The sequence below is a fragment of the Microtus oregoni genome, unplaced genomic scaffold (genome assembly GCF_018167655.1).
Source record: "Microtus oregoni isolate MIOR12 unplaced genomic scaffold, Mior012 000021F_ref0000039, whole genome shotgun sequence".
In the NCBI taxonomy this organism is placed as follows: Eukaryota; Metazoa; Chordata; class Mammalia; order Rodentia; family Cricetidae; genus Microtus; species Microtus oregoni.
The window spans coordinates 30,472,310-30,497,500 of record NW_024543080.1 but is presented as its reverse complement, the minus strand read 5'-3'; the positions used below and the strand labels follow the sequence as shown (position 1 = coordinate 30,497,500).

General features: G+C 46.4%; 1 protein-coding gene across 7 annotated transcripts in view; it reads left to right on the top strand.

Annotated features, from left to right (window-relative positions):
- Positions 1-19,461, top strand: part of CUNH4orf19 (chromosome unknown C4orf19 homolog) — an 81,258-nt gene extending 61,797 nt beyond the window's left edge. For 3 of the 7 annotated variants that reach the window (XM_041671546.1, XM_041671544.1, XM_041671545.1), the window contains 3 exons: positions 568-618; positions 16,339-16,392; positions 17,768-19,461. In XM_041671546.1, coding sequence (XP_041527480.1) covers positions 16,361-16,392; positions 17,768-18,665 — 930 coding nt within the window. In that variant the 5' untranslated portion in view covers positions 568-618; positions 16,339-16,360 and the 3' untranslated portion in view covers positions 18,666-19,461. The other 4 variants (XM_041671548.1, XM_041671547.1, XM_041671550.1 and 1 more) reach the window with 4 other exon arrangements.
- The last annotated feature ends 5,730 nt before the right edge of the window (positions 19,462-25,191 follow it).

The window sequence follows — 25,191 nt, the reverse complement described above, 5'->3', positions numbered from 1 at the left end:
AAGATCAAGGCTCTAGCAGACTGGTTTCTGCTAAGTCCCTATGTCCTAGATAGCTATCTTTTTATGGTGATCTTGCTTGGTGAAGGCCAAGGGAGCTCTCTAGGGCCTCTTTGTCAGGATCCTGCCCCCCTGTTCCCTGGCTTCCCAAAGGCCCAACCTTTTTGATGCTGGGGATTGTTTCAGCATCTGAATTCTGAAGGGAACACAAGCCTTCAGATGTTCAGATATAGTCCATAGCGCTAACAAGTCCAACATGCCCAGTGTGTGGTGAACAGCTTACATGTTATGCCATTTAAATCTCATTACAATCTCATTTTATGAATGGGAACACTGAGATGTTAGTTAATTGTTGATTGATTGCTAAGTGCCCGGAGCTGGGCTGCCAAGTCAGGCCTAACAAACCCCGGATCTCTTGCCTGCCTGGGTTATTCCAGGCCAGAAACCCTAGGGCAACATCGTTGCACTTCTCCCTTCGGGAAAAGCCATATTCTGTCATCTCCCCATGCAGCCTACTGTGAAGATGAGGCAACAAGTATCCCTCAGTTTTCTGCTTTGTTGTTGTTGCAGGAAGAGAAGTTAGACACCGTAGAAGCCTAATGGACCCCAGCTCCCCAGCAGGTAAGCTGGCGCTTTCCATTTCATGCGCGGTGGAGGGGATCTGCCCTTGACATTTCATTAATTCTCTTTTGTTTCGTGTAACATTGAAGTCAGTGGACAGAGCAAGTCCCCAAGTCGGCTTCTTTTGGGCTCATTCAGCTTTCAGTTCGATTATGTGATTTAAAACTTTTTGTTGCTGTTTTGTTGTTTGAACATTTTTAAATTTTTATTTGGTTTTATATGTGTGTGTGCACATGTGCCTGTGTGGAAATCAGAAGACAGCTTATAGGAATCGGTTCTCTTCTTCTGCCACAAGAGGCTTGACCGGGGCCTTGAACTCAGGCCCTAAGTCTTGGCAGTGGCACTGCCCTGCTAAGCCATCTTGCCAGCTCCCTCCGCAGCTCCTCGTGATTATTTTCTACTTTTATTGTAGGGAAGAGAATTAAAAATGTGTGTGGCGAGACAGCAAACCAACCAGATCTTCACAGTGAGAGGTTCCCACTTGCCCAAAGAGGTTGGGACATCTCCAGGGCCGTTCACTCCCCTCCCCCGCACACTGGCTCTAAGTGTCTTCACAGGACTGTAGACTCAGCCCTCTAGGAATTTGTTAGGAATCCATCTTACTTAGGGCTTCAGAAGCTACCCACAATGCCCAGCCCTCAGGAGACTCCGGTGTATCCGTCAGGTGAGGAGCCAGGTCCTGGGTTATACCTTCTGTTACGGTTTGATTATGAAATGCATCCCTCGGGGTTATGTGTCGGAGGCTTGGTATCCACCCAGCCGGGTCGAGGTATTCGGGGAGGTGCTGGACATTTTAGGAGGAAACACCTGGCAGGAGGAAGTAGCTCACTCGGGGCGTGTCCTTGGGGAGTCCACCTTGCAGTGGCGTCTTCTTGACTCTCTCTGTGGCCTGGCTGCTTTTGGGCATATGTTCCCACAACCATGACCTTCTGCCTGACCTCATGCCCAGAACAGTGGATCAGCTAACCCTGGACTGAGGCTAGAAAACTAAGTCACAATAAATCCTACCTCCTTTTAAATAACCCGCTGGGTATTTGTCACGGAAATGACCAAAGCAACCGATTGCATTTCTTTCCGTTTATTTCTGACTTCTCCTCCCTGTACCAGCTAACTTGCGGGACCATATCCTCCATTTCAGCTCCAGGCAACCAGCCTGTTAAGCCCTACTCCATGTATCCCAACCACAGTGTAGCCATTATCCTTGCTCCTTCTGGAAAGTTCTAGACCATCATGCTGTCCCGTCTCCGCAGAGTTCTTTCATCCTTTCAGATTCATACCATCAGCCTGTCTATTCTTACTGCCACCCAGTCTGAGAGTGTGAGGACCTGGCCCCGTAGCCACTCTGCATCACTCAATACTGTGGGCCCGAGTGTGTGCAGGGACCTCATTTTATCAACATTTCAATCTCCTTTCATGGCTACATCCTGACCGTTCCATCAACTGATGGTTCTAAATAATGAGGCCAGATTTCTCATGCTCAAAGGTGTCGTGGAACTGCTTCTGTTTATTTCTAGCTGTATAGAACTCTCATCTAATAACCAATAAAGTAAATCTAAGTTTAGGCTGAAAAAAATGCACTGGGAAGGTCATGTGCAAATATGATAATAGGGAGGTAAGATGAAAGAGCAAAGGAAACAGCCAATGACAAGATTAGGAAAGACGTGAAGGGAGCTGTATGGTCAGGCAAAGAGACAGGCAGTGGTGCCCTAGAGGATCATGAAGGTCTGTGAGCGTCCTTTACTCTACAAGGCTCTTAGCTTGAAGTGAGTCATTACAGTCAGTGCTTACTGCTCACTACAGTTGCGAGATTTCTCTGTAAGTCGCTGTAAACAGAACCTTGGTGAATTCCAAACCACCGCTAGCAGGTCGCTGTCCCATCCCATCCCATTTTCAGCGGCTCATTGATACACACGGCCTTGTTTTATGTTTCTCTTTCAAGGCACCTTATTTGAAAATGTTACTAATTCACCTTTTAGGCTGATTTGAGGCTAGCAGCACTGTATCCAGGATGAGACTTATCTGTTGGATCAGTTTCTTCCGAGATGCACACCGCAGCCTTCTTTAACTTAGCACCACCGGACAGCACGTTGGTGCTGTGCTTGGGGCCTTTGAACAGCAAAACAAACAAAAATGGGACACAGATGGACAGCAGAGAATGCGCTTATGCAGAATAATAAGTCAGTCAAGGAGACGGAAAACTACCCCGTGTGAGCTGCGCTAGAGACAGATGAGTCTCCTTTTTGCCGCTCTGCACAAGCCCATGTGTGGCTGCCACACAGCATCATCTGAGCTCTGGTGTTTGAGTTACTAATAAATCCTGTCAAGGGAGCAGCATTCAAAAATGTAGACCACAAGAAATGAGGATGAAGGATAGCTATAAAATGTCAGTTAGCAGCTGGTGTGTAAGAAGTGCTATGTAAACTTGGTGTTTCTACTGTCATCTTCACTATTGCATGATATTAAATAGCCTGAGGCAGGGGCTGCAGAGATGGCTCAGCAGTTAAGAGCACTCGGCTGCTCTTCCAGAGGTCCTGAGTTCAATTCCCAGCAACCACATAGTGACTCCCAGCCATCTGTAATGAGATCTGGTGCCCTCTTTTGGCCTGCATTCATATAGAACACTGTATGCATTATAAATAAATTAATTTATTAAAAAATCCTGAGGCATTGGGTATCTCTGGGAAGGTTTCAGGTGGAGCAGTGATGATAACTGTTCAGGTCTGTGGTCTAAAAGGATCTTAGGACTGTGTGGCTAATGTGGGGGACATGAACAGATGTGGAGACCGACTAGGAAACAGTACTGTAATCTGGGTATTGGCAGAAATATGATATTGCCTTAGAACAGGGCATAAGAAATAGCCATGGCTGGAAGGAATGGGCCTAAGAGAGAGCCAGGCCTGGTAGCACGTGCCTGTAACCCGGCACTGCAGTCACTCCCAGAGCACCTCACTTCTGGAATAATTGTGCAAGTTTTGCACATCAAGCAGTTCTCCACTTCTGCGTGCCAGCTAGGTGTAACACAATCCAACTAACTTTTTGCCCTAGCTGCCCTGAGGTAGTACCAGATTCCAGAAATCAAGGACCAAGGCCACAAGGCTGTCCCCTACCCCACCACTTCACATGCTGGTTACAAACCTGGACCCTGAACATGTGGCCGAGCAGTCATAAATCAGGGTTTTCAAGGTGCCCTCCTTGGACTCAATAGTTTGTTTGAATGGCTCACAGTACTGAGAGTAATTAATAGGATATATTTGCTGGCTTGTTACAAAGGATATTTAGAGAATTGGATGAGAAGTCAGATGATGCAGAACAAAGGCAAGGTCTAAGATGGTCACAAGAGCAGAGACTTCTGCCCTATGGAGTTGAGGAGCACCACCCTCTCAACACACAGGGACATTTATACACTCCCTGTGGGGTTTGTAGAGTTCAATCTCTATCTTATTTTCAGTATCTACCATGAGCACCAACATACGCATACACACACACAAGAGAAAGAGACAGACAGACAGACAGACAGACAGAGAAGAGCAAGAGAGAGAAGGAACAGAAACAGAGAGAGAGATTAATGGATGATACTGAAATAACCAAAACCTCTACTTGGTGCTGTGGTGATGGTAATATCCCGAGGCTACCCAGGGAACCCAGCTTCAGTAGGGTAAACTCAGCATCATAAACTCAAATGTGGACAGCAGGGTTCCTTTTGTCAAGAAGCCCCTAGGACTCAGGAAGTTCCAGGAGCTTTTGGAGCTCTGTGCCAGGAACCAGAGACAATGATCAAATCTATTTGCTTTTACCATAGCTCCCTATATGATTTTATGTGTACTTTGACCAGCCCTCTGGTCAAACAGCCTAAGAATGAAAAATTGGTCATAAAAAAATAAAAGGGGATCCCGGATGGATCAAACAAAGCAGACATGCTGCAAAGACTGGTCATGCTGGGCTTCTTCTGTGACTTAGACCAGAAGCCAGTAAGTGGCATTTGCCTATAAACTAGCACTTTGGAGTCTAAAACAGGAATGTCCTGAGTTCAAGATCAGTCTTGGATACATGAACCATGTCTCTAAAAATAAATAATATAATATAATATAGAATCCTATTTGAACTATACATGTTAAATGGGGGGGATCTTCTTTAAGATTTTAAAAATCACCTCAAGAAAACTGTTTTCTGAAAACTCTTCAGGGTGCACCAGTCTTTGGTCCCAAAAATGTAATATCATTGAGGGGTCATAGCCTGGGTCCACCTAAAGCTGAGTTATTATTGCTATGCCACCATGATTCTCTCTAAACATACTTAGTTTGGATGTCATCACCTCTGGGTTCTTCTAAGCAACAGAGTTCTATCTAAGTAGCAGAAATTTGGGGAAGCATCTAATATCACCAAAGAAAGTTGATGGTGGTATATGAGGTTATGCGGTGATTAGCTACACTGTCTATCAGAACTCTCTGTATCACTTCCAACAGATGCAGTTGACTCTTTGTGTCTGTAGGGTTTGCAGCTATAGATTCTGCCACCTGCTGCTGCTGCTGGAAAGTATTTAGGAAAAGCTATTATGTGGCTGTTGATACAGACAGTAACCTGTCACGTGGCTGTTGATGCAGACTGTGTAGTCATACCTCTAATGGTTGCATCTGGAGTGAACGTGTGGAAATGTGTTCATCCTTCCCTAAATAATACAGAGTAATAACTGTACAAAGCATTCATATTGTGATAGATGTTATAGATCATCAAGAGACTGGAAATGCTAAACGCAAGGCCACTACCTAAAGAATAAAGGATATGGGAGGATGTGTGGGGGCATATGTAAATACTGCACCATTTCATGGAAAGGGCTGAAGCAAGCAGGGATTTGAGAACCATTCCCCATGGATACCAAGGGACAGCTCTTCCATCAAGGCCAGTGGGAAATTTGTATCACCCACTAAGAGTTGTAGGTATTTATCTTAGGTGATTGAGTTGGAGCCTCACAGAGGCCTTCCTGTGCCTAGTGAAAACCATCCTCACTAATAAGGGGGCCCAACACCTGTACCAGCAGCAGAATGCCTTCTGCACCCTGGCAGATGGAAGGGACACCTAAACTTTTCCACTAATGTCACTCACATCTGTTGGTGATATTGAGGGTTCCCAAAGATCATGAAGCATGGTATGAAGGTCCTATGTCGCTTACACTTTCTCTGGGGGAAATTTTGGGGTACCTACTAAAGCAGGTTGGAGGAGGTTGGAATGAGGGGGGAACCTGTCCTGAAGTAACATTACGGGACAAGTAGCCTGGGATGGGAAAGGAAAGAGATCAGTAGAGATGAGTACAAAAGTAAAGCCCTCAATAGCCACCCTGGCTCCACCCCTCGCTCCGCCCCTACTTCTTCACCCCTGTGACCTGCCCTACAGTAAGGCACTCAGCAAGAGTGCCCTGTACATCACATGACCCTCGTTCTTTCAGAACCCCAGACCAGCAAGTGTCGAAAGGCTATTATTTGCTCATGTAGCCCATCTTCCTTAGACAATGATACGATCTGTAATAGGTAAGGCCCTGAAGGGAATGGGAACACCTCCTTTCCAACCAAGGAAATCCTACGTGGTATGTGGTCATTTGGTTATGCAGCTATGGGAAAAACTCAGAAGCAAATGAGACGACGAGGTGACGCAGATCATCAAAGCAGGTCGATCTTTCCACCTGCTGTGATTTGACTATTTCTCCTCTCTCCAATTCGTGTTGACCTTTAACCCCAGTGCAACAGCGCTAGGGGTTATGGGTTCCCGATGAGAAGGGGAGTCCTCTCCTCTCTTATCCACACCTGTCCGTGCCCCACCCCTATTTTCTCCCTAATGTTTACCATGTAAAGCCTTGCTGATGAAGCAAGAAGGCCCTCGCCAGATCTTTGCAGCCTCTAAATTCTAAAAAATAATTGCTTTTCTTTATAAATTACAGCCTGGTATTCTGCTTTGCCAACAAAACATATACCAGGACATCAGTCTCTGATGAGAGATGGAGGCAGACATGAGGGGCTCCATCATGTCTCCAGGGGACCCTACTGGGCACCAGAAGCTACAGAGAGCATAGAGTTGTTCCCAGAATGGAGAGCAGCCTGTCTGAGATCCAGAGATCCCTGATGTCTCTCCTCTTTGCCCTCCAGTCCAGTCCAGCACTGCCACTGGGCTCTAAGGGCAGGGGAACTGCAAGGGTAGAGTTCCCTGAAAAATAGCCGGGCAAAGGGGGGAAATGAATCCAAGAGCAATCCGATCCCATATAGTATGTTCTTCAGATGAATTCCATATTTTAGGCACTTGATTTTTCCTAGTGCTGTCCTGTTACATGCTACAGTCAGGGATAATAGGTCAAACATACATTAGAAAATGTCCAGGGGTTGTGACTCGGTTGGCTGGTTCTAGTGCTTTCTAGGAGACACAAAGCTCTGAGTTTAGTACTTAACCTCACATGAAACTAGGCATGGCAGTGCATGTTATAGTCCCGGCACTCAGGAAATGGAGGCAGAAGGACCGGAAGTTCAAAGTCATCCTCAGCTAAGTAATGAGTTTGAGGCCAGTCTGAAATACATGATACCCTGCCCTCTCCAGGCCCCCTCAAAAGAAAAATGAGAAAAACTTACAAAGTATGGCCAGGCATGGTAAAGCATACTTGTAACCTTACTACTTAGAGAAGACGGAGGTAAGAGGATTGTAAGTTCAAGATCAGCCTGGGCTACGTAGTAAGACTATGTCAAAATAGAGGAAGCAAAGGAAAGTTAAAATAAAGTGTTATAAAACTTAGTTTTAAAAATGAACAAAAATTTTAAAGTCTTCAGATAATTGCCTGACTTTGTGTTGGGATTGAGAGAGTGGTGATGACGAATTGGTTTCTGACCAAGTTATTATGTTGGCTAACTTGGTTTGGGTCACATCATTGATCCCTAAAAGGATTCAGCACCATGTAGCAGCCTCATTGTTTTCTAGGGACCCACCAGGCTACAGTGTTAAGATACTGACCTCCTCATTAAAGTAAAGCTGGCCTGGTCCAACCAGAGACAGAGCAACACAGGCAACTAAAACTGCCTCAACTTCTTTGAAGCCGTGAGCAGCGGTCACCAGCCTGTAACCCAAGACAGCTGGTAAGAAATGAAGGTTCTTAGGCTCCACCCAGACTCAGGTGGATCAGTACAACCCAGGGCCCTCTGCTGCTCTGTCTACCAGGAGCCTTCATCCTCTTCACACACACACACACACACACACACACACACACACACACACACACACATACAAGCACACACGCACACATGTACACACATACACTTGAGCACACACACACGTGAGGAAGGAAGGAAGGGACGGAGGGGAGAGAGAGAGAGAATATCTTTATGAGAAATTGTGTTTTATCTACTCCAGACAGCACCACCTCTCAGGAGTTGGTTACAATTCAGGGAACAGGGAACAGCTTTTCAGTGGCTTCAACTCCACAGGGCACCTGAGAGGTTGCTGGTCTCTCTCAAAGCTGGGCAGTTCTGTGTGCCTTTTGTTCCATTTTATTCCCTCATTGTGTCTTTTCCCCATAATGTTCTAGATTCTACTGAAGAGGCTTCTCCTCCAAACCCTTCCAGTTGGGTCCTGTTAAGTGTAGGGTAGATCGTCACCTCCCAATTCATAGCCACGGACCCTCAGTTGGAAGGGGGGACTCCAGGCCAATTCATACACAGCCTCAGGAGAGACTCTGATTATGAACAGCCCCGATGGAGAGTCACAGAATCTCAGAAGGTCTAGAAGTCTCCATACCCCACAAGTTCCTTCTTCGCTCAGCCACAGAAGTAGATGGTAGGGTTTCATGAGTAGTTTCTTGTGAGGGGGGTTGCATAGGATTGTAAGCCCTTTCCACCCCACTGTGGTCTCGATAGACTAAGGAATAAAGCTTTGCCTGGCCAGAGCTGCAAGAAGAGCTATTGAACCATGGCCACTAGAACTAACGTGGCAGATGTGCCTGGAATATTTACCATGTCCTTTGCTGGCAAACTTTACCATGGCAAGCACCTGTACTGCTTGTAACCTGATTCTTGTGTTTCTGAGGCCTTCCGATACCAAGTGTGTGCCAGCCTTGAAATTAAAATATTAATAACTACTATGTCCTGCCATCTGGTGGTAGGCACATGAAATGATGGCTGGAAAGTCCAAGTCAAGAGGAAAGCAGGTTCCATTTTGCAAAAACTACTGAACACAAGCTGAGGAGAATGTGTACTAAGGCCAGAACCTATCAAGATAGGGAATAGGAAGTGGTCATGTATAAAACAATAGTCACTTCATTAATAGCAGCTACATTATCTCACCAACCTTTATAGCATTTATTCCCCCTTGAAAAGTTTGTTTTTTTTTTTTTTTCGGTTTTTCGAGACAGGGTTTCTCTGTAGCTTTGGTGCCCGTCCTAGAACTAGTTCTTATAGACCAGGCTGGCCTCGAACTCACACAGATCCGCCTGCCTCTGCCTCCCAAGTGCTGTGCCACCACCGCCCGGCAAAAGTTTGTTATAAAGTGGGAAAGAATTTAAAAAAGAAAGTCCCTGAGCCAGTACTGGATGCATAGTGATCACTCACCTGTTAAGTGCGTGTTCGTTACTTTTATTTTTAATTACATGTATCTAAACGTGTGTGGTTATGTGTACATGAGTATAGATACCTGCAGAGGCCAGAAAATGGCACCAGATTCCCTTAAGCTAGAGTTCCAAGTAGTAACTGATGTGGGTGGTAGGAACCGAAGTCAGGTCCTCTGGAAGAGCAGCAAGCACTCTCGACCACCTGGAACCATCCCTCCATGCTTTGAGTATTTATTCATAAGTACTGGTGGTCCTCGGGCGTGGTAGAAGATGCGCTGTAACCGTGGTTCTCTGTTTCACAGGGGTCTCCTAAGACCAGTGGAGAACACATATATTTACAGGACAATCCAGAATAGTAGCAAAATTACAGTTATGAAGTAGCAATGAAAATAACCTGATGGTTGGGGGTCACCACAACACGAAGAGCTGTAGTAAAGGGCTTGTGGCATCAGGAAGGTTAAGAACTACTGCACACCATGCCGTCATCTCGTTGTTCATAGCAACCCTGACAAGCGAGAGTCATTACTCTTACCGGGTGGCTGATTGGACAAGTGACGCTCAGAGATAAAGAGCATTGCTGGAAGTTGCAGGACTCCTATGTGGAAGAGACGTCATGGCCGCCCATCTCTGACCTAAACCTGTTCACTTGTCTGTGCATCTAACCACCAGAGTGATGGGATGCATCTTCTCGGTGCTTATAGAAATTTGATACCATTCCATGTTCTTTACCTCTTCCCAGCACACACAGGGGAGTGGTGGGGAGAGAGCCTGAGAGACTATAGGTTTTTCCGGGGAGCACCCACAATACCATTGTGTCCCCAGACCCTAGCACAGTGCCTGGTGCATACCAGAGGCTTGGTGTGGACTGCAGAAGAAATGAGCCAGTGGCTCATCAAACATCCCTCATTTTATTTTTATTTAGGTGTGTGTGTCTATATCAGTATATGCCATGTGCCCACAGAACCCACAGGCATCTGAGCATGGAAAAGTGGAATTATAGTAGGCAGACGTCAGCCTCCCAATGTGACCGCTGTGGACTGAGTTTAGGCTCTCTGCCTAAACAGCAAGGGCTCTTAACCAGGAACCTTCTCCCCAGCCCCAGTCAAGTATCTAATCACTAAATCAGAAAGGAGGGTGGCATCCGAATTGAAACAGAAGACCAAATGAAACATCTTTAAGATCTGACAAAATGACTTATATAGTAAAGACCACAGCAAGAGAAACAGTTGTGTTATCTGGGTATATGAAAAGATTGTGTCCCCACATGCAACAGAAACAGCAAGGGTCCTGTGGACTCCACAGCAGTGAAGTCGGGGATCAGAACCTGGCCTGTTCCTCTTGAGTTCTGAAAGTGGAAGCATCACAGTGGTGGTATAGACACCTCCACATGGGGACGTAACTGCCAAGGCCAGCTGGGGCAAGGCCATAGAGACAGCCTTCTGAAGGACACAGTTCCAACAGGCCCAAGGCAGCCTTTCACTGAGAAGACCCAGCTGTGTCTCCTGAGGAGGTGATGACATTGGCTTCTCAGTTTCCTACTGCAGATGTATGGTGGTTTGAATAAAATGGCCTCCACAGGCTCACAGGGAGTGGCACTGTTAGGATGTGTGGCCTTGCTAGAGTAGGTGTGGCTTTGTCGGAGGAAGTGTGTCATTAGCGGGTGAGCTTTGAGGTCTCAGAAACTTAAGCCAGGTCTAGTGTGACGTTCAGACCCAGTAGCTCTCTCTCTTTCTGCTGCCTGCCAATCCAGATGCAGAATTCTCAGCTCCTTCCCCAGCACTGTGTCTGCCTGCACAATGCCATATCCCACCATGATGATAATGGACTGAACCTCCGAAACTGTAAGCCAGCCCCCGACAAATGCTTTTCTTTACAGGAATTGCCATGGTCATGGTGTCACTTCACAGCAGTAGAAGCCCTAACTAACACAAGGTGTTTCATAAGGCTCAGATGTCTGGACTTGCTATGAGCTCCCAGTACTCAACACCCTCCCCAAGGCCCACCACATGAAGAAGAGGGTTCAACAGATGCCCCCCACCCTTAATCTGAAACCCTCACTCCTTCCAGTGACTCTGCTTTTTGTACCTGTGTCCCTATCTCAGAGTCCTAGGGCCCTGGTAGAAGAGAACTGAGTCAAGGTACCTAACTCAAGGGAGTGAGATGGAGACGTGGGGCTGGAGGAGAGGACACTGGAGCCAAACCTTTCTCTCCTAGTCAGGATCATGACTTGTGACCAGTGGCCCCCAGTGACCTCTCCACGAGCTTATGGACTCCTTTGCAACCACTGAGCAAGCTTCCCAGTGCAGGGTAGCATGGATGCCCTCAGGACTCCTCCAGCGTCCACAAGCATGTAAGCCGAAGCAAATCCCAGGTAGATAGGTGGTGGTGTGTGGCATTCTTGTTTGCCACTGCCGTATCTGGATGGTGAGATCTGGAAGAGATGCAAGAGACTCCTGATGGCAGACAAAGACATTAAGGACTCAAGAGAAGCAGCGCCCCTGCGTCTGTGACGCTGGAAATAGAGTTGCGGCTAAGGTGCAGACTCCTGGCACCCAGGCATGGGCTACAACGGGCTAAGTGTATTGAAACCCCACAGTATAGCATTCACGTGTAAGACTCCTGATGAGAAGGGCTGTCTTCTCCACCATATTTTTTCCCAGAGCATCCCACAGCATGGGTTCTAACAGTTTGATAAGCTTACTACAAAAGTAAGTTGTGTGAGCTAGGATTTTAGGGAAATACTAGGATAACTAAGGAAAACCATCCCTTGTTATAACTCTGAACGTGTTCAACTTTAATCTCTGCTCTCCCCGAGCCTGTTTGACCAGGGAACTTCTGGGGGTGGCAGGGAGGACCTATAAGTATGCCTCTCTATACAAATGTCCCATCCAACCCAATTCTTGGCAATACTTACTTATATCTAAAGCACGCCATCGATCAAAGGTGTAAAGTGAAATATTTAACGGTCTGGATAATAGGAATTGACCTGTAATCTTTTAACATCTCAAATGCAACAGAAGCTCAATGCCTTCAGGTAGGAAAAAGTCACCTACGTGAGATTCCGCGGTCTGTAGCTCATCTCCTAATCCCTCTTCACCTGTGGCGTCGGAGCGCTCTCAGGTTGGGCCTGCTTCTCTTGTGTCCCTCCGTGAACAGTCTACACCTGCTGAGGTTTCCTCCATTCCTGAGACAGGAGCTCAGTACCCAATAGTAGCTCCCTAAATATTTGGCTGCTTTGCCCTCTGGCCAGGTTCTGAGAAGTCAGATTTAGAAAATGAATTCTGTTTTCTAAATAGTAGCAAGTTTTCAAAACAGAGCTAAAATGTGTTTCATTTTACGACAGCTCTCTCGCAAACACCCCAGCAGCCTCCTAAAGCCTCAATCCACTTCTTGGGAACCACTTTAAAGTCTGATTTCAGAGGGTCCCTGAAGCAGCATGTCCTTGATGCTTGGGCGTAGACCACAGGGGAGAAAAGCGGCTGTTTCCCATCCCTCTCAGGTCTTGAATTGTGATTCGGGGCCAGTGGGTGGGGAACATGGGTGATCTGAACATGGGAATGAAAAGACCCTCGGTTGGAATGGCTGATCCAACCTGACATCCCAAGGTAGTACACACATGAAACCCCAGCCCTCAGGAGGCTGAGGAAGGACAATAGTGAGTCCAGACCAGACTGGACTACATAGCAAGGCTATTTCAAATCACAACCAAACAATACCACACAAGATACCCAGCCCCGTTTCTCTCCCCTTCCCTCACCTGCCATTCCTGCATTTGACTAGCAAGGGTGAAGTGTTCTCTCTCTCTCTCTCTTTCTCTCTCTCTCTCTCTCTCTCTCTCTCTCTCTCTCTCTCTCTCTCTCTGTGTGTGTGTGTGTGTGTGTGTGTGTGTGTGTGTGTGTGTGTGTACAGTATTTGAGGTAGATGATGGGCACCAAAGCAGGAGGGGCTTCCTCTGAGGGGAGGGTCATCCTGAGGACAAAGCCCCATCTATGACTGTTTGGTGCCTCTGTCTTTGTAGGCCCAATGCAGGCAGGCACTGCTGTAAGTTTATAAGGACTGTGGCTAGGGCATGGCCAGAAGAGAACATTTCCCAGCCCCACTCCCCATGATCGGGTCCTTCATTCTCCTTACCTATCTTGTTCCCTGGGCCTCCCTCTGTGACTCTCACTTGGATCCATTATTGCTATGAGGGGTAACAAGCGGTTTGTTAGCTGCCTTCCTGCTTGCATGACAGAGCTGGCCCTGTCCCTTCCGCACTCATCTCACTGAGGTCTTGTTGCTCATGTTTTCATCAGTGAGCTAGAGTTCTTGATAGTCCTACTCGTTTTGATGGTCTGATGACTCCAGACTTGGCCAGCAGAACCCCTCTAAGCTGCCTAAGCAATCACTCTCTACACCAGCCCTGACCCCTTGGCGCTCTTTTTTGAATGCTGTCAATTTCTCTATTAGAAAACAACAAGGCTTCCTACCCCCATCCCCATTGTGAAACAGGATTTTCCTGCCTGAAGATTTCGCCACTAACTAATGCAGCCCTGACCATCTTCAAACACAGGGCTGTTTAACTTCAACACGAAACACGGACAGAGTCGAGCAGTATGTGGCAGCCTGGGAGCAGGTGGCACCTGCACTAGGTAGACTCAGCCATTCTAATGGTATTTGCTTTTCCCCTGTGTAAACCAAACCCTGACTGCAAAAGCTAAGCCCTTTGCTTCCCTGTTGCTGTTTATATCACTCCAAAGACAAAGCAAATTTGGACTCGTCTTAGCCATCAAGGGCTTCCACTGTAAGTTAGGAAGAAGGCGGGTAGATTGCTCTTTCGGAACTCAGTCTTCCCTCAGGGGCTGATAGTTTTCTAATTTCATATATCATGCTGGAGGAGGGATGTTTCCCTTTTGCTCAGAGAGTTCCTTGTTCCAGGCAAAATGTGGATGGGATTTTGATATAGGCACTGGAAATGGACTGAACTTGATCTGATGTGTATAAGGAAGAATAATCGCAGATATGGGTGTGTGCGGTGCGGGAAGGGGGGTGAGTATATTGGTCCCACCCTATTCACCTCTGGGTCATAGAACCTTGAACATTAGAGCCATTTGAGAGAAGGAATGTCACCAGGAAAGGAAATCACAGAGTGGAAAGAAAGGGCAGGACCTGAACCAGGAAGACTGTCCCACAGCTCAAGCCGGTACCTGACTCAAAAACATGGCTCTCGAGTGTGAGACGGGACCTGAAGGAAAGCCAAGAGGTGAGCCCTAAGAGAGGCAGTTTAGACACTAAAAAGGTAAATGCTACTCAAATAGCCTGTAATTGCAGGGTTTAGTAGAGCAGTGTGGATCCTGTCTCTCCTAGGACAGATGGGGGAGCCTGAAGAATGCAGGAAACACACATGCAGTTGAAGGGCACAATCTCTAGTTTGCCTGCCTCTGTCTGTCCATCCCCCTTGGGAAAGGGTAGGAGGAACGTTAAATCCGGGCCATTCCTGCATTTCTGAGCAATTTACTCTGTGACTCTAGTCCAGCAGAAAATGCAAAAGGCTTTTAAGCTTCACCAAGTAATAGCTCCCAGGGATCCAAGCAGCTGCTAAGAAGCTGGGAGGGACCAACACTGTGCCTGCCCCCACCTCCCCGGCCCCACCCCCTTTGCTTCTTTTCTCCCTCTCTTCTGGCTGCTAAACTAGAACTCCAAAAGCTGGCCTACTAATTGCTAATATTCAGTTATAGAACTATCTCAGTCTGTCTTTTTGGTTTCTCAAAAACTATTGAGCTCCCTTTTACTTTGTCTTAACTAGTTACCTTCTTACCTGGATTTAAAAAAAAAAAAAAAAAAAAAACAAGAGTTAAGTATTACGGTATTGCAGGTCCTGTCAGTTATAACGTATATTTCCATCTGATCTATGAGTTATGAGCAGAAAGTGAGACAGTAGGGAGGTAGAGCTAGGAGCATAATCCTAAAAGCCACTGTGTTTGTGTGTGTATCACATGTGTGCGCACATGTGCATGTGTATGTGTGAGCATGTTTTTATGTGCTGCTACTTAAGCATCCCGTCCCTTCTTTCTCTGCAGGGCTGCTGCACTTTGGTCTCTGTGTGTTTTTCACTTGATGTCATGATTGACAGACCTGTACCATTGGTCTTTATTCCAGAAAGAGTTAGTTCTTGGTGTTGCTAATGCCTGTGTTATGGCAACTTGATTGCATGTTTTGTGAGTATAAAGTGTGTGTCTTTTATAATACAAATAAGGCATGGAGAGCTGACTACATCATGAAAATAGATCAGAAATGAATCTACGACGTATCAGTCGTAGCACAGGCTAGGAAGATAAATGAAAGATAACCAGGAGGGAAGATGAGAGATGGCTGGGTGACCAAGTAGACTTGCAAATTCACTAAGGGATTTGGTGCTTGGGGAAAGGGAGGATATGTAATCACTTCCTGTGCTGCTGGAAAAATTGCTACAAATGGGGTTTTCAGACAAGTAGTCAAAGCTTATAGAACATCATAGTAGGACCACGTGACAGAAGATACTTGGTCACCTCATGGCAGTTGAGAAATAAGAAAAAGGAAATAAAAAAGAGGGCTGGGTCCAAATATTCTCTTTAAAGGTATGTCCCCTAATGATCTAATTTCTGTCCACTAAATGCCACCTTCAAAAAAGCCCACCACCTCACAGTAGTACCACAGGCTGGTGACCAACCCTCTAACACATGGGCCTTTGATGGACATTCAGGATCCAAACTATTGACATCTTAATACCTGAGGAAGTGGCAAGGAATTCTCTAGGAGTGTTTACACCTCCTGCTGCTGAGCTGTGTGTGCTGTGTCCAGAATTCCTGGGTCCCTGGGGAAGACCACAGGCCGCTAAGCATCATGGGTCCCTTTGCTCCCGGCATTATTTCACCATGCTTTTCTCATCTGCAGATGGCAGTGGAATATAAAACTTGGATGGCTGAAGAGGGGTTTGTGTGAGTCAAGAGTAAAGAATGGGAACTCTGAATCCATGACTTTAGAAATGTGAGGCGGGTCTGTCTTCCTGATTCACGTGCTATCCTTTGACCAGAACTCACAGCTCTTAATTTTGATTATCTAGAAAAGTAAACTAGATTCTCACTAATACGACTAATGACATTCTCTTTTTCTTGCCCTTTCTTTTCCAGATGGTAACAAAAAATAATCCAGATGGGGTGCAGGTGCTGTAAGATGATACACAGGTAAGTGAGCAGAGATCGCATGGCCAGGGGAATCTGTAGCCACTGCGGGGTCTTGTGAAGACCATGCCTATAAAATAAGACGTGGAAGTAGAAGAGGGACTCTAGGGAGAGAACGGGACAGTGCAGGAAGGGAGGACACACTAGAGGATGGGGGTGAATAGTCAAAGTCAATTATATACAGGGATGAAAATGTCATATGGAAAACCATTGTTTTGTCCAACAGCAAACGCTGAAGCAATAGCAAGCTTATAGAAATAAATAAACCCATAAAGACAATGCATGTGGCAGCAGCTCTAAAAGTAACCCAGTGCGATTGTGCCGCCATCAGTACACGTAGGCAGCTCAGGCGTGGCCCGCATTGCCAAGACACAAAGGCTTGGCTCCATTTAGCATTGTTTAGGTGTTGTTTTTTAAATTTTTCTCATTGCTCAAAACTGTTAAGACATACCATCCCTCCTGGGGTCAAATTTACATTTCTCCCAAAGCCTTCAATGCAGGGGGGAAAAGGGCTCAGGTTATAAAGTACTCCTGAAGGACATCACCGATAATAAAGAGTCCAGTCACCTTTCTTGTGACATTTCATAAAGCCTTGAGTGACGTGAGTCATAAGGAAAACAAATTAACTGATAATGAAATGACTTCCCGGGCTGGGGTGGGAGAGGCAAGGCTGCAAGCGGGAAGCTCTGACTTCATTTGATCCCAAACACACACATAAGCGTCCCTCTATCACAGCCCTGTGATGTTGGGCTTCGTTCAAGCGGATTTATTATCTCCAGTATTGGTTCTCTACATCCATGGACTCTACAGCCAGGGTCCACCAACCTGAGATTCAAATATTCAGAAAAGAAACCAAGTCTGTGCTGAGCATTTGGACTTTCTTCTTGCTGCCCCCTAAACAGTGCAGGTTGAAGATCATCCATATAACGTTTATCTTGCCTTGGGTAGAACAGAGAATCTAGAAATGACTTGAAGTGTAATGAGGTGTGTGCAGAGTATATACCATAATTTAATATAGAAAATTTGAGCATCTACAGATATTGTTATTTATGAGAGTTGTGGAATTAAACCCCCAGGGTCTGTTTTTTTTTTTAAACCTTACCACAGGCTTCATATTTATCATTTTCATGATTGCATAATATTCCCTTGGAGAAATATACTGTTGGTACTTGGTATTTAACCCCTTATTTCCCTGTTAGTGGACATTTTTTAAATTCATTTTCATTTTTAAATTCCATGAACTACTTTATAATTCACCTATCCCTTTCTTTTGGGTCCCTGCAGCTCTTTTCATGAGCCAAAGATTTGTATGCCAAGTGTATTTATTCTCTTCTGTCCTCATGTCAACTTAGCTGATGGCTGTTCCTCTCACCCCCAGCTATCTCTTCGACCCGGTTCAAGTGCCCTCCCCTGGCTTTGTCAACGAAGTAAGCAGCTGCAAGTTGGAGGAGGACACTGTCAGACTAAAAGGCACCCAGAACAGCGAGTTTGAGGTGCCCAGGAACGCGCTGCATGCTGGGAGCCTGAGCAAGCCAGAGAACAGAGATAATATATCTGGTCTACCTCACCAAGGACCACTCCCTCAGGAGGACTCAGAAGAGAGACGCTGTGCAGAGAAGCAGGGTATTGTCAATGGCATCAGCCCCACTGCCAGTCTGCACTTGGTCAGGCCCCACCAAGATGACGGTGGCTCCTGGGCCAGCAGCCCCTGGGCAGGCTCTATAGACAGTGCTCACCCAGCTCAACCCTTCCTCGAAGGAGAGGACTGCAGGAAGCAAAGCCACACAGTGCCCACCTCAGAAGAGACCCAGACGGTGGGACACGGAGACTGCAGAGCCCCTGCTGAGGTCTTGGCGGTGGCTGACCACATCCTACACATACCAGCCCCGGATTACCCCCAGCTCTGGAGCCCCACGGTAGACGGTGGAGACCCTGAAGAAAAGGATTATCTTTTTGAGAACCACTCTGAGGTGGAGCCCCTGCCGGCAATTCACCCCAGCATGAGTGAGCAGGGTTTGAACCTGCCCTTCTCCCTGAAGAGAAGCTGGGACTCACTGAATGAGGCAGGGCCAACAGAGGTTCTGAATGTCTGCTTTAAAGAAGAGGGTCCTGCTCACCCTCCATCAGTGGTGGATTCTAGAAGTGAGCGGGAAGTCCCCCACACCTACAATGGGGACAGGGACAGGGTTATGGTAGATGAGGACGCTGAGGTGGCTGAAGCCCTTGCAGCATTAGAAGCTGCGACCGCGGGAGAAGATGCAGACGAGGCAGATTAGGGGAGGGGCTAGGTGAAGGGCCCCAATAAGGTGAGAGAAGCCTGTAGACGTGGGGCTAACCACTCTGCGGGCATCCCCGGGCGGTCTCACCAGCTGTGCCACTTGTTTACATCTGTTCTCTCCCCGTCGCCAGGACCTGTGCCAGGCTGCCGACTGTCGACGGCACCCCTCTGTGCAGCTGGACTCTGACTCAGAATGCTAGAATCAGAGTTAAGTGTGGGCCGTCACGACCATGTCCACAACAAATGCAGAAGTTAGGCAGCTTGCTTGCTGGCCCTGGAAGCTCCCCTAGAACATCTGTCCAGATGTGCATGAGAATGCCCTGATATATATTCCCGCACCCGATCCCAGGGGCACACAAACATGGGCCGTGCTATTTGAATGTATTTCTTTACCTTGTTTTTTTTTTTTTTTTGAGAGCCAAATATGTCACCCGACCTAGATAGGGTAACTATCCACTTAAAGTGCCTACTGTATACCAGAGGTTAACTTCAGGAACAGGCACCCAGGGAACTACTCACTAACCACTTGTTGGACATCAGGTTAAGTTCTGCAGCCTTCAGGGTGAACCGGATGTGGCCAGTGAACAAATGGTTAGTCCGTAGCTGTGCTAATGAAAACACCTTCACCTTAACTTTTTTTACACGATTACTTTTTAACCTCCTCTAGGATGTGGGGTCTGGCCAAAATACTTCTTAAAAACAAGTGTCATGTTTTAGTTCCAAGTTCATGAGTGTTTTGGAACAGCAAAGTCATTTGTGGAGGGGTTTGTGTCATTAAATGTCTGGTAAAAGCATCAGCACATCTATGCCTCTCTATCTTGTCTCAAACACCATCAGCAACCGCTGGTGTCTCCTCTAGTTTACACAGGGTAGACATCCGTTCGTTGGAATGAAAAGGGAGGGCCCAGATGTGGCACTTCCTGTGTAGAGGTGGTATAAGTGCCACTTTCTGCTCACACCAGGTTGGTTAGCATCTGGTCACTTGGCCACATCTAGCTGGAGAGGAAAGAATAGCAAACATAATCAAGCTGCGTACTCGGGTATCCCACATCAATTTGAGATATAATCCCTGAGGATGGGAGAGAACGGACATTGATTCTGAGGTGAGCAGCCTACAGTCTCTGCCATGTCAGAGGCTTGGTTTACAAGAGGTCCAAGGATGCTTCTCACATTGATTGTGGCCCAGAACAGCCTTAAGTCTTTGGCCCAGGAAAAGGAAGTCTTGGCAGTTACCACCACCCCAGCTTCAGTCACACTCCCAAAATGGACACAAAAAGGAAATTCAGACAGGGCCTGGGTAAAGAACAGACTGATACAGACAAGGCTGGCTGGCTGTCCCCAAAACATTGCACTAAGCATGCTCAGTATCTACTCGGCTTGTCCCCTAAATTCCCCAGCACAGACAGCTCTCTCGCGTTATAGGGCTTCATTTTCTGCAAAAAGTTGCTTTGAGAAGGTTAACAGCCAAGAATTCCAACCTTTTTTATGAAACAATCTTGGCCCTAATCACCTTCACCCCCACATACAGGATTCACCAAAGGACATCTTTGAGCCAGCACTCTGAACTCAAAAACTGAAAAAACTCCCCATTCTGGCTTCTTCTATGGGTTGGCCCTACAGCCACCAGCATCTTGTGTGTATAGTATGTTCTCAGGGGCGCTTAATCAGAAGGGTGAGGTGGAGACGGTGCCCTTTGGAACATCTGAGCATCTTGAAAGCACAGGCGCACCCAAAGTGAGGGACCAAAGGTCAAGCTCAAACATCACGGGTCTCTATAATCTGTGTGTGTGTGTTGCACATGGAGATCAGAGAACAACTTGTGTAACTCAGTTTTCTCCTTCAACTGTACAGAGCCCAGGAATGGAACTCAGACCATCAGGAAGGGCAGCAGGCACTTTTACTGGCTAAGCCATCTCACTAGCCCAGCTTTATTTTATTTATTTATTATTACACACAGATTGCTCTTTTGAGTTAAGACTACATTTAACTTTTCACTGGTCGAAACTGAACTATCCTATACGTCAAATTGTCATTTCTTGTTGCAGATTGTTATAATTGTCAAGGCAGGGCCTCAAAGGAATGAGAATTTCAGTGTCCCGCAGGGCACACAGTATTTGTCAGTGCTCAGTGAATGACGCCATCTGTCATCTCCCGTCTTCCTCCGGGTCTCTCGTCGGTACATCCTTTCAGCTTGAGAGAGCTGTCAGCCCTGGGGAACTCAGAAGCAGTTCCTACATGTAACTTTCTGTGCACAAGGAAGCACCAGATACAGAAATATGAGCAAATATCTCCTGACTTGCCTGGCTTAGTCCCCCCTGGCCCCCATAGCAGGCAGGACAGCCCCAATGGTAGTTTGGACTTGAGGTCTCTTCTCACCAAAGGCACTCTCATCTAAACAAGTCTTTTTTAAAAGAGTAATTTTTATTTATTTTAGTCAATTCATACATGTTTGATATACATACATATATTTTTTCTTGTTTGGGGTTTTTTTTTTTTTTGGTTGGTTGGTTGGTGTTTTTGTTTTTTGAGACAGGGTATCCCCACATAGCCCTTGCTGTCAGGGAACTTACCCTGTAGGATGGGGTTGGCCTTGAACTCACAGACGCGCCTGCCTCTGCCTACTGAGTGCTGGGATTAAAGGCGTGCACCATCTTACCAGCTTGTTTGCAATAAACACTGAACATAATCCAATCAAGCCTCCATCCCACTCACTCAGACCCTACCATAACCCCTCCCACCTTCACATCCTTTCCTTTCTTTCTTTCTTTCTCTTTCTTTCTTTCTTTCTTTCTTTCTTTCTTTAAATTAATAGCCCATTGAGTTCAGTTAGTGCCACCAGTGGTGAATGGGCAACTTCCAAGTTGCCACATCCCAGAAGAAATATGACTCTACCAGTGCCATAAATTGATGGAGTTCCATGAGCCCACTCCTGCCCATGCTGAAATACTGACTGGCTTTATCTCGCACACACCTTTATGATGGAAAAGAGAATTCTCCCTCTCTGGTTTCATTTTACTTTTCCTCTAGATTAAACTCATTCACCTGAGTTTGGTGACAGAGATGGTGACAGATACTCCAACGCTGACATTGACTTATGGCAAGTGCTTTCCCTGAAGATGAAAAAGTAAGCTTTTAGTTTTACTTTTGGCTTTTTGAGACAGAGTTTCATGCAGCCCAGGCTGGCCTTAAATTGACTGTGTAGCCAAGGCTGGCTTTGAACTGCTGATCCTCCACCTCTGGAGTGCGAGTCACCTGTGTATTTATGTACTGAGTGTGTAAGGCTCTCACATGGGTCAAGTTCCGGAAGGCTTAGGGAGCAGACTGCTGAAGCTCACCAGTCTCTGAAAGAAAATAAAACCCACACTGGTTCTCAGCCAGAATGTTGACTGAAGTTGACTCACCTGCCCCTTGAAGTGAACTATCTGCTGTCCTTCCCACAACTACCAAACAGGTGCCGTTGGCTACAGTGTACAATCACATATGGCACAAGCGGTAACTAAGTTCACCCTCTGCTGAATGAATGAACAAACACTCTGCACATGGCCTGAGGAGACGTCAGTCAAGATGGCTGAATGACGACAGTGGCTTCGTGTCCCGGTGACGTGCACGTATGTTTGTAGCCTGGCAGAACTCAGGCCCACACAAATCAGGTTTCCTGCAGGCATTTCACCCTAGACTGTTTACTCTTGTTCAAACCAGGCTTTCTGGTGAGCCGAGGAAGGGCAGACACAGACTAGAACACTGAGTCCTTATTCACCTGACGGTGGGAATCCCAAACTCCGTCAGAGACCTTAAGAAAGCCAATGTTTAGGCTAAGATGTTGGGGGTTTGGTGACCTCAGATTTCAGTCATCTTGAATTTAATCTCTAAAATTCCAAAGCAGGAAAAGCACAGGACATATCCTGTGAAGAGCCCCCCACTGTCCTTTCTCTTGATTCCAAATGTAGAGAAAGTACCTTGGGCTAGCTCTTTACAAATGTAGAGAAAGTACCTTGGGCTTGCTCTTTACACAAACTTACAGCCAAGAGTCATGGTGTCCAGGTGCCCAGAAGTTCTGACCCCAGGACACTTGCTCAGCACCTCACACACACACACACACACACACACACACACACACACACACACACACGGGCTTCAGTCACGCTGCTCCTGGAGTCCCCTGTGTCTCTTGCTATGAACCAGAGTTTACATTTCTTCCTCTTTCTTCCTTTTTCTTGTCTCTGATGTGGGGACACTCCTGCTTCCTAGCCTGAAAACATACTGTCCAGCTTCCCTGTGCTCTGGAAGCACACACTGCCTTTGTAAAGAAAGGGGAAGGAGAAAACGGATTTCTAGACCTCAGAATGCAGAGACTTACTAGACCTTGAGGTGGTCCCTGGCGTCCACACTGTTGACATGGGCAGGTTCCTCGCCTTGTCTAGCAACACCGAGGCAGTGGCATCGATGGTAGACACCTTGTTGACCTCACACTGGTCATCAATAACAAATCCAGTACACTCACCCTACATAGGTATGTTATAACTAAGTGTCCTGTCTTCTTCTGGTATGAATTCCACCTCACAGAGCATTAATTAAAATATCAGAGTTGAAAATTTCTTTCCCATACCACAGGGACCTGTGATACCTACTTCGGAAACCACTGATTTAGAAGACCAAACGAACCCACATTTATAAAAGCTCTCTGTGAATAAATAAAACGAGGCCAATATTGGCAGAATATACAGTACCCATGTGTGCGCGCCTCAGCCTGAACACATGCACGCTTGAAAACACATACCCAACGCCAGCTGCCTGCCACTGTTCCCTCACTGGGGCTGCTGGGGAGCACTTTGAGGCATTTAGGAATAGTTAATAGGAAACTAGATTGAAATGTGATCTAAAGGCCAGGGAAAAAAGGCAAAGAATTTCACTCATTTCCCTTATCAAAATTGCATGGTCCAATGTGGATGGGGGAGGGGTGGGCTAGCCTAATTAGAGCACTTAGTTAGAACCTCGCTACTTTGTGCTTTCCACTCTTCCAGAGGAAGAGTACCCACATCCCAGTACCCACATCGGGCCACCACTCACAACCACTGTTACTCCAGTTCCAGGGGATCTGACTCCATCTCCTGACTTCTAACTTCCACGGGCACACGCGTACACAATATAGACACATACATAAAAATAAATCTGAAAAAAGAAAGGAGAATCTTGACACTTTGAAAGCAATACAGTACACTTCTCATTATAAAATAATAACTCCCAGACAGTGGTGGTGCACGCCTTCAATCCCAGTACTCCGGATGCAGAGACATTCAGATCTCTGAGTTCAAGACTAACCTAATCTACAGAGCGAGTTCCAGAACAGCCAGGGGTATTACACAGAGAAACCCTGTCTTGGAAAACAAACAAATAAATGAAAACTTACCAGCTGGGCATGATGGTACATATCCAAAATCCCAGCTCTCAAGAGGATGAAGCTGGAGGACTATGAGTTCGAATCCAACTTGGGTTATATAAGGAGATGGTATCTCAAAATGGAAGGAAGTAAGCCAGGAAGGAAGGCCAGACAGATGGACAGGAGGGAATGTAGTTCAGTTGGTAGAGTGCTTGCCTAGCATGCGCAAAGCCCTGGATTCCATTTTGGAACCTAATAAAACCACCCTGTGAGGTGCACACTTGTGATCCAGCCCTCAAGAGGCTGAGGCAGGAAAAGTCAAAAGTTCAAGGTCAGGTCTGTAGATGTGGCTCAGTGGTTAAAAATGAATACAGATCTTCTATGGGACCCAAGTTTGGTTTCTCAGCATTAACATGAGGCAACTCACAACTGTCGGTACCTGCAGGTCCAAGGGATCTGATGCCTCGGTAGGAAACTGCATTCATGTGCACATCCCACATACAGATGCACATATATACAAATAGTAAAGTAAATATTTAAAACATTTAAGGTCATCTTCAACTACATAGTTGGTTTAAGGCCAACCTGAACTTATAGGGCATCCTTTCTGAGAAAAAAAAGAAAGGAAGGAAGGGGGAGAGAAAAAAAGAAAAGAAAGAGAGAAAGAGAAGCAAAAAAGGAAGGGAGAGAAAGAAAAGAGAGGGAGGGAGGGAGGGAGGAAGGAAGGAAGGAAGGAAGGAAGGAAGGAAGGAAGCATTAGCCCTCAAACATATATGTAGAGAGGGTTTCTCAGGTTCAAGAGAGCCAGCTGTGGTCTCTGGGTGCGGCTGAGATTCTCTCCCTGTCTAAAATGTTGATGACTGAAGAGCAACAAAAGGTTTAAATTACGAATTTGCAAATCCATGAGACTTGAACTCAAAAAGTTTCATGACATCAGCCAGAATCCAGGTGACAATCTTGCAAACACGGGTGTCACATTTAAACTATGTCACAAATAAACTAAGCTCATTTATTTATAGCAAGATGAAATAACTACACCGACCCTGCTTCAAAATACCTCGCTGAACTGGATGCTTATTGGTTGGATTATTGACTCGAATCCTCTTCAGTAGTATCTGTGAGCAGATGCTGCCAGTGCATGCTGAGA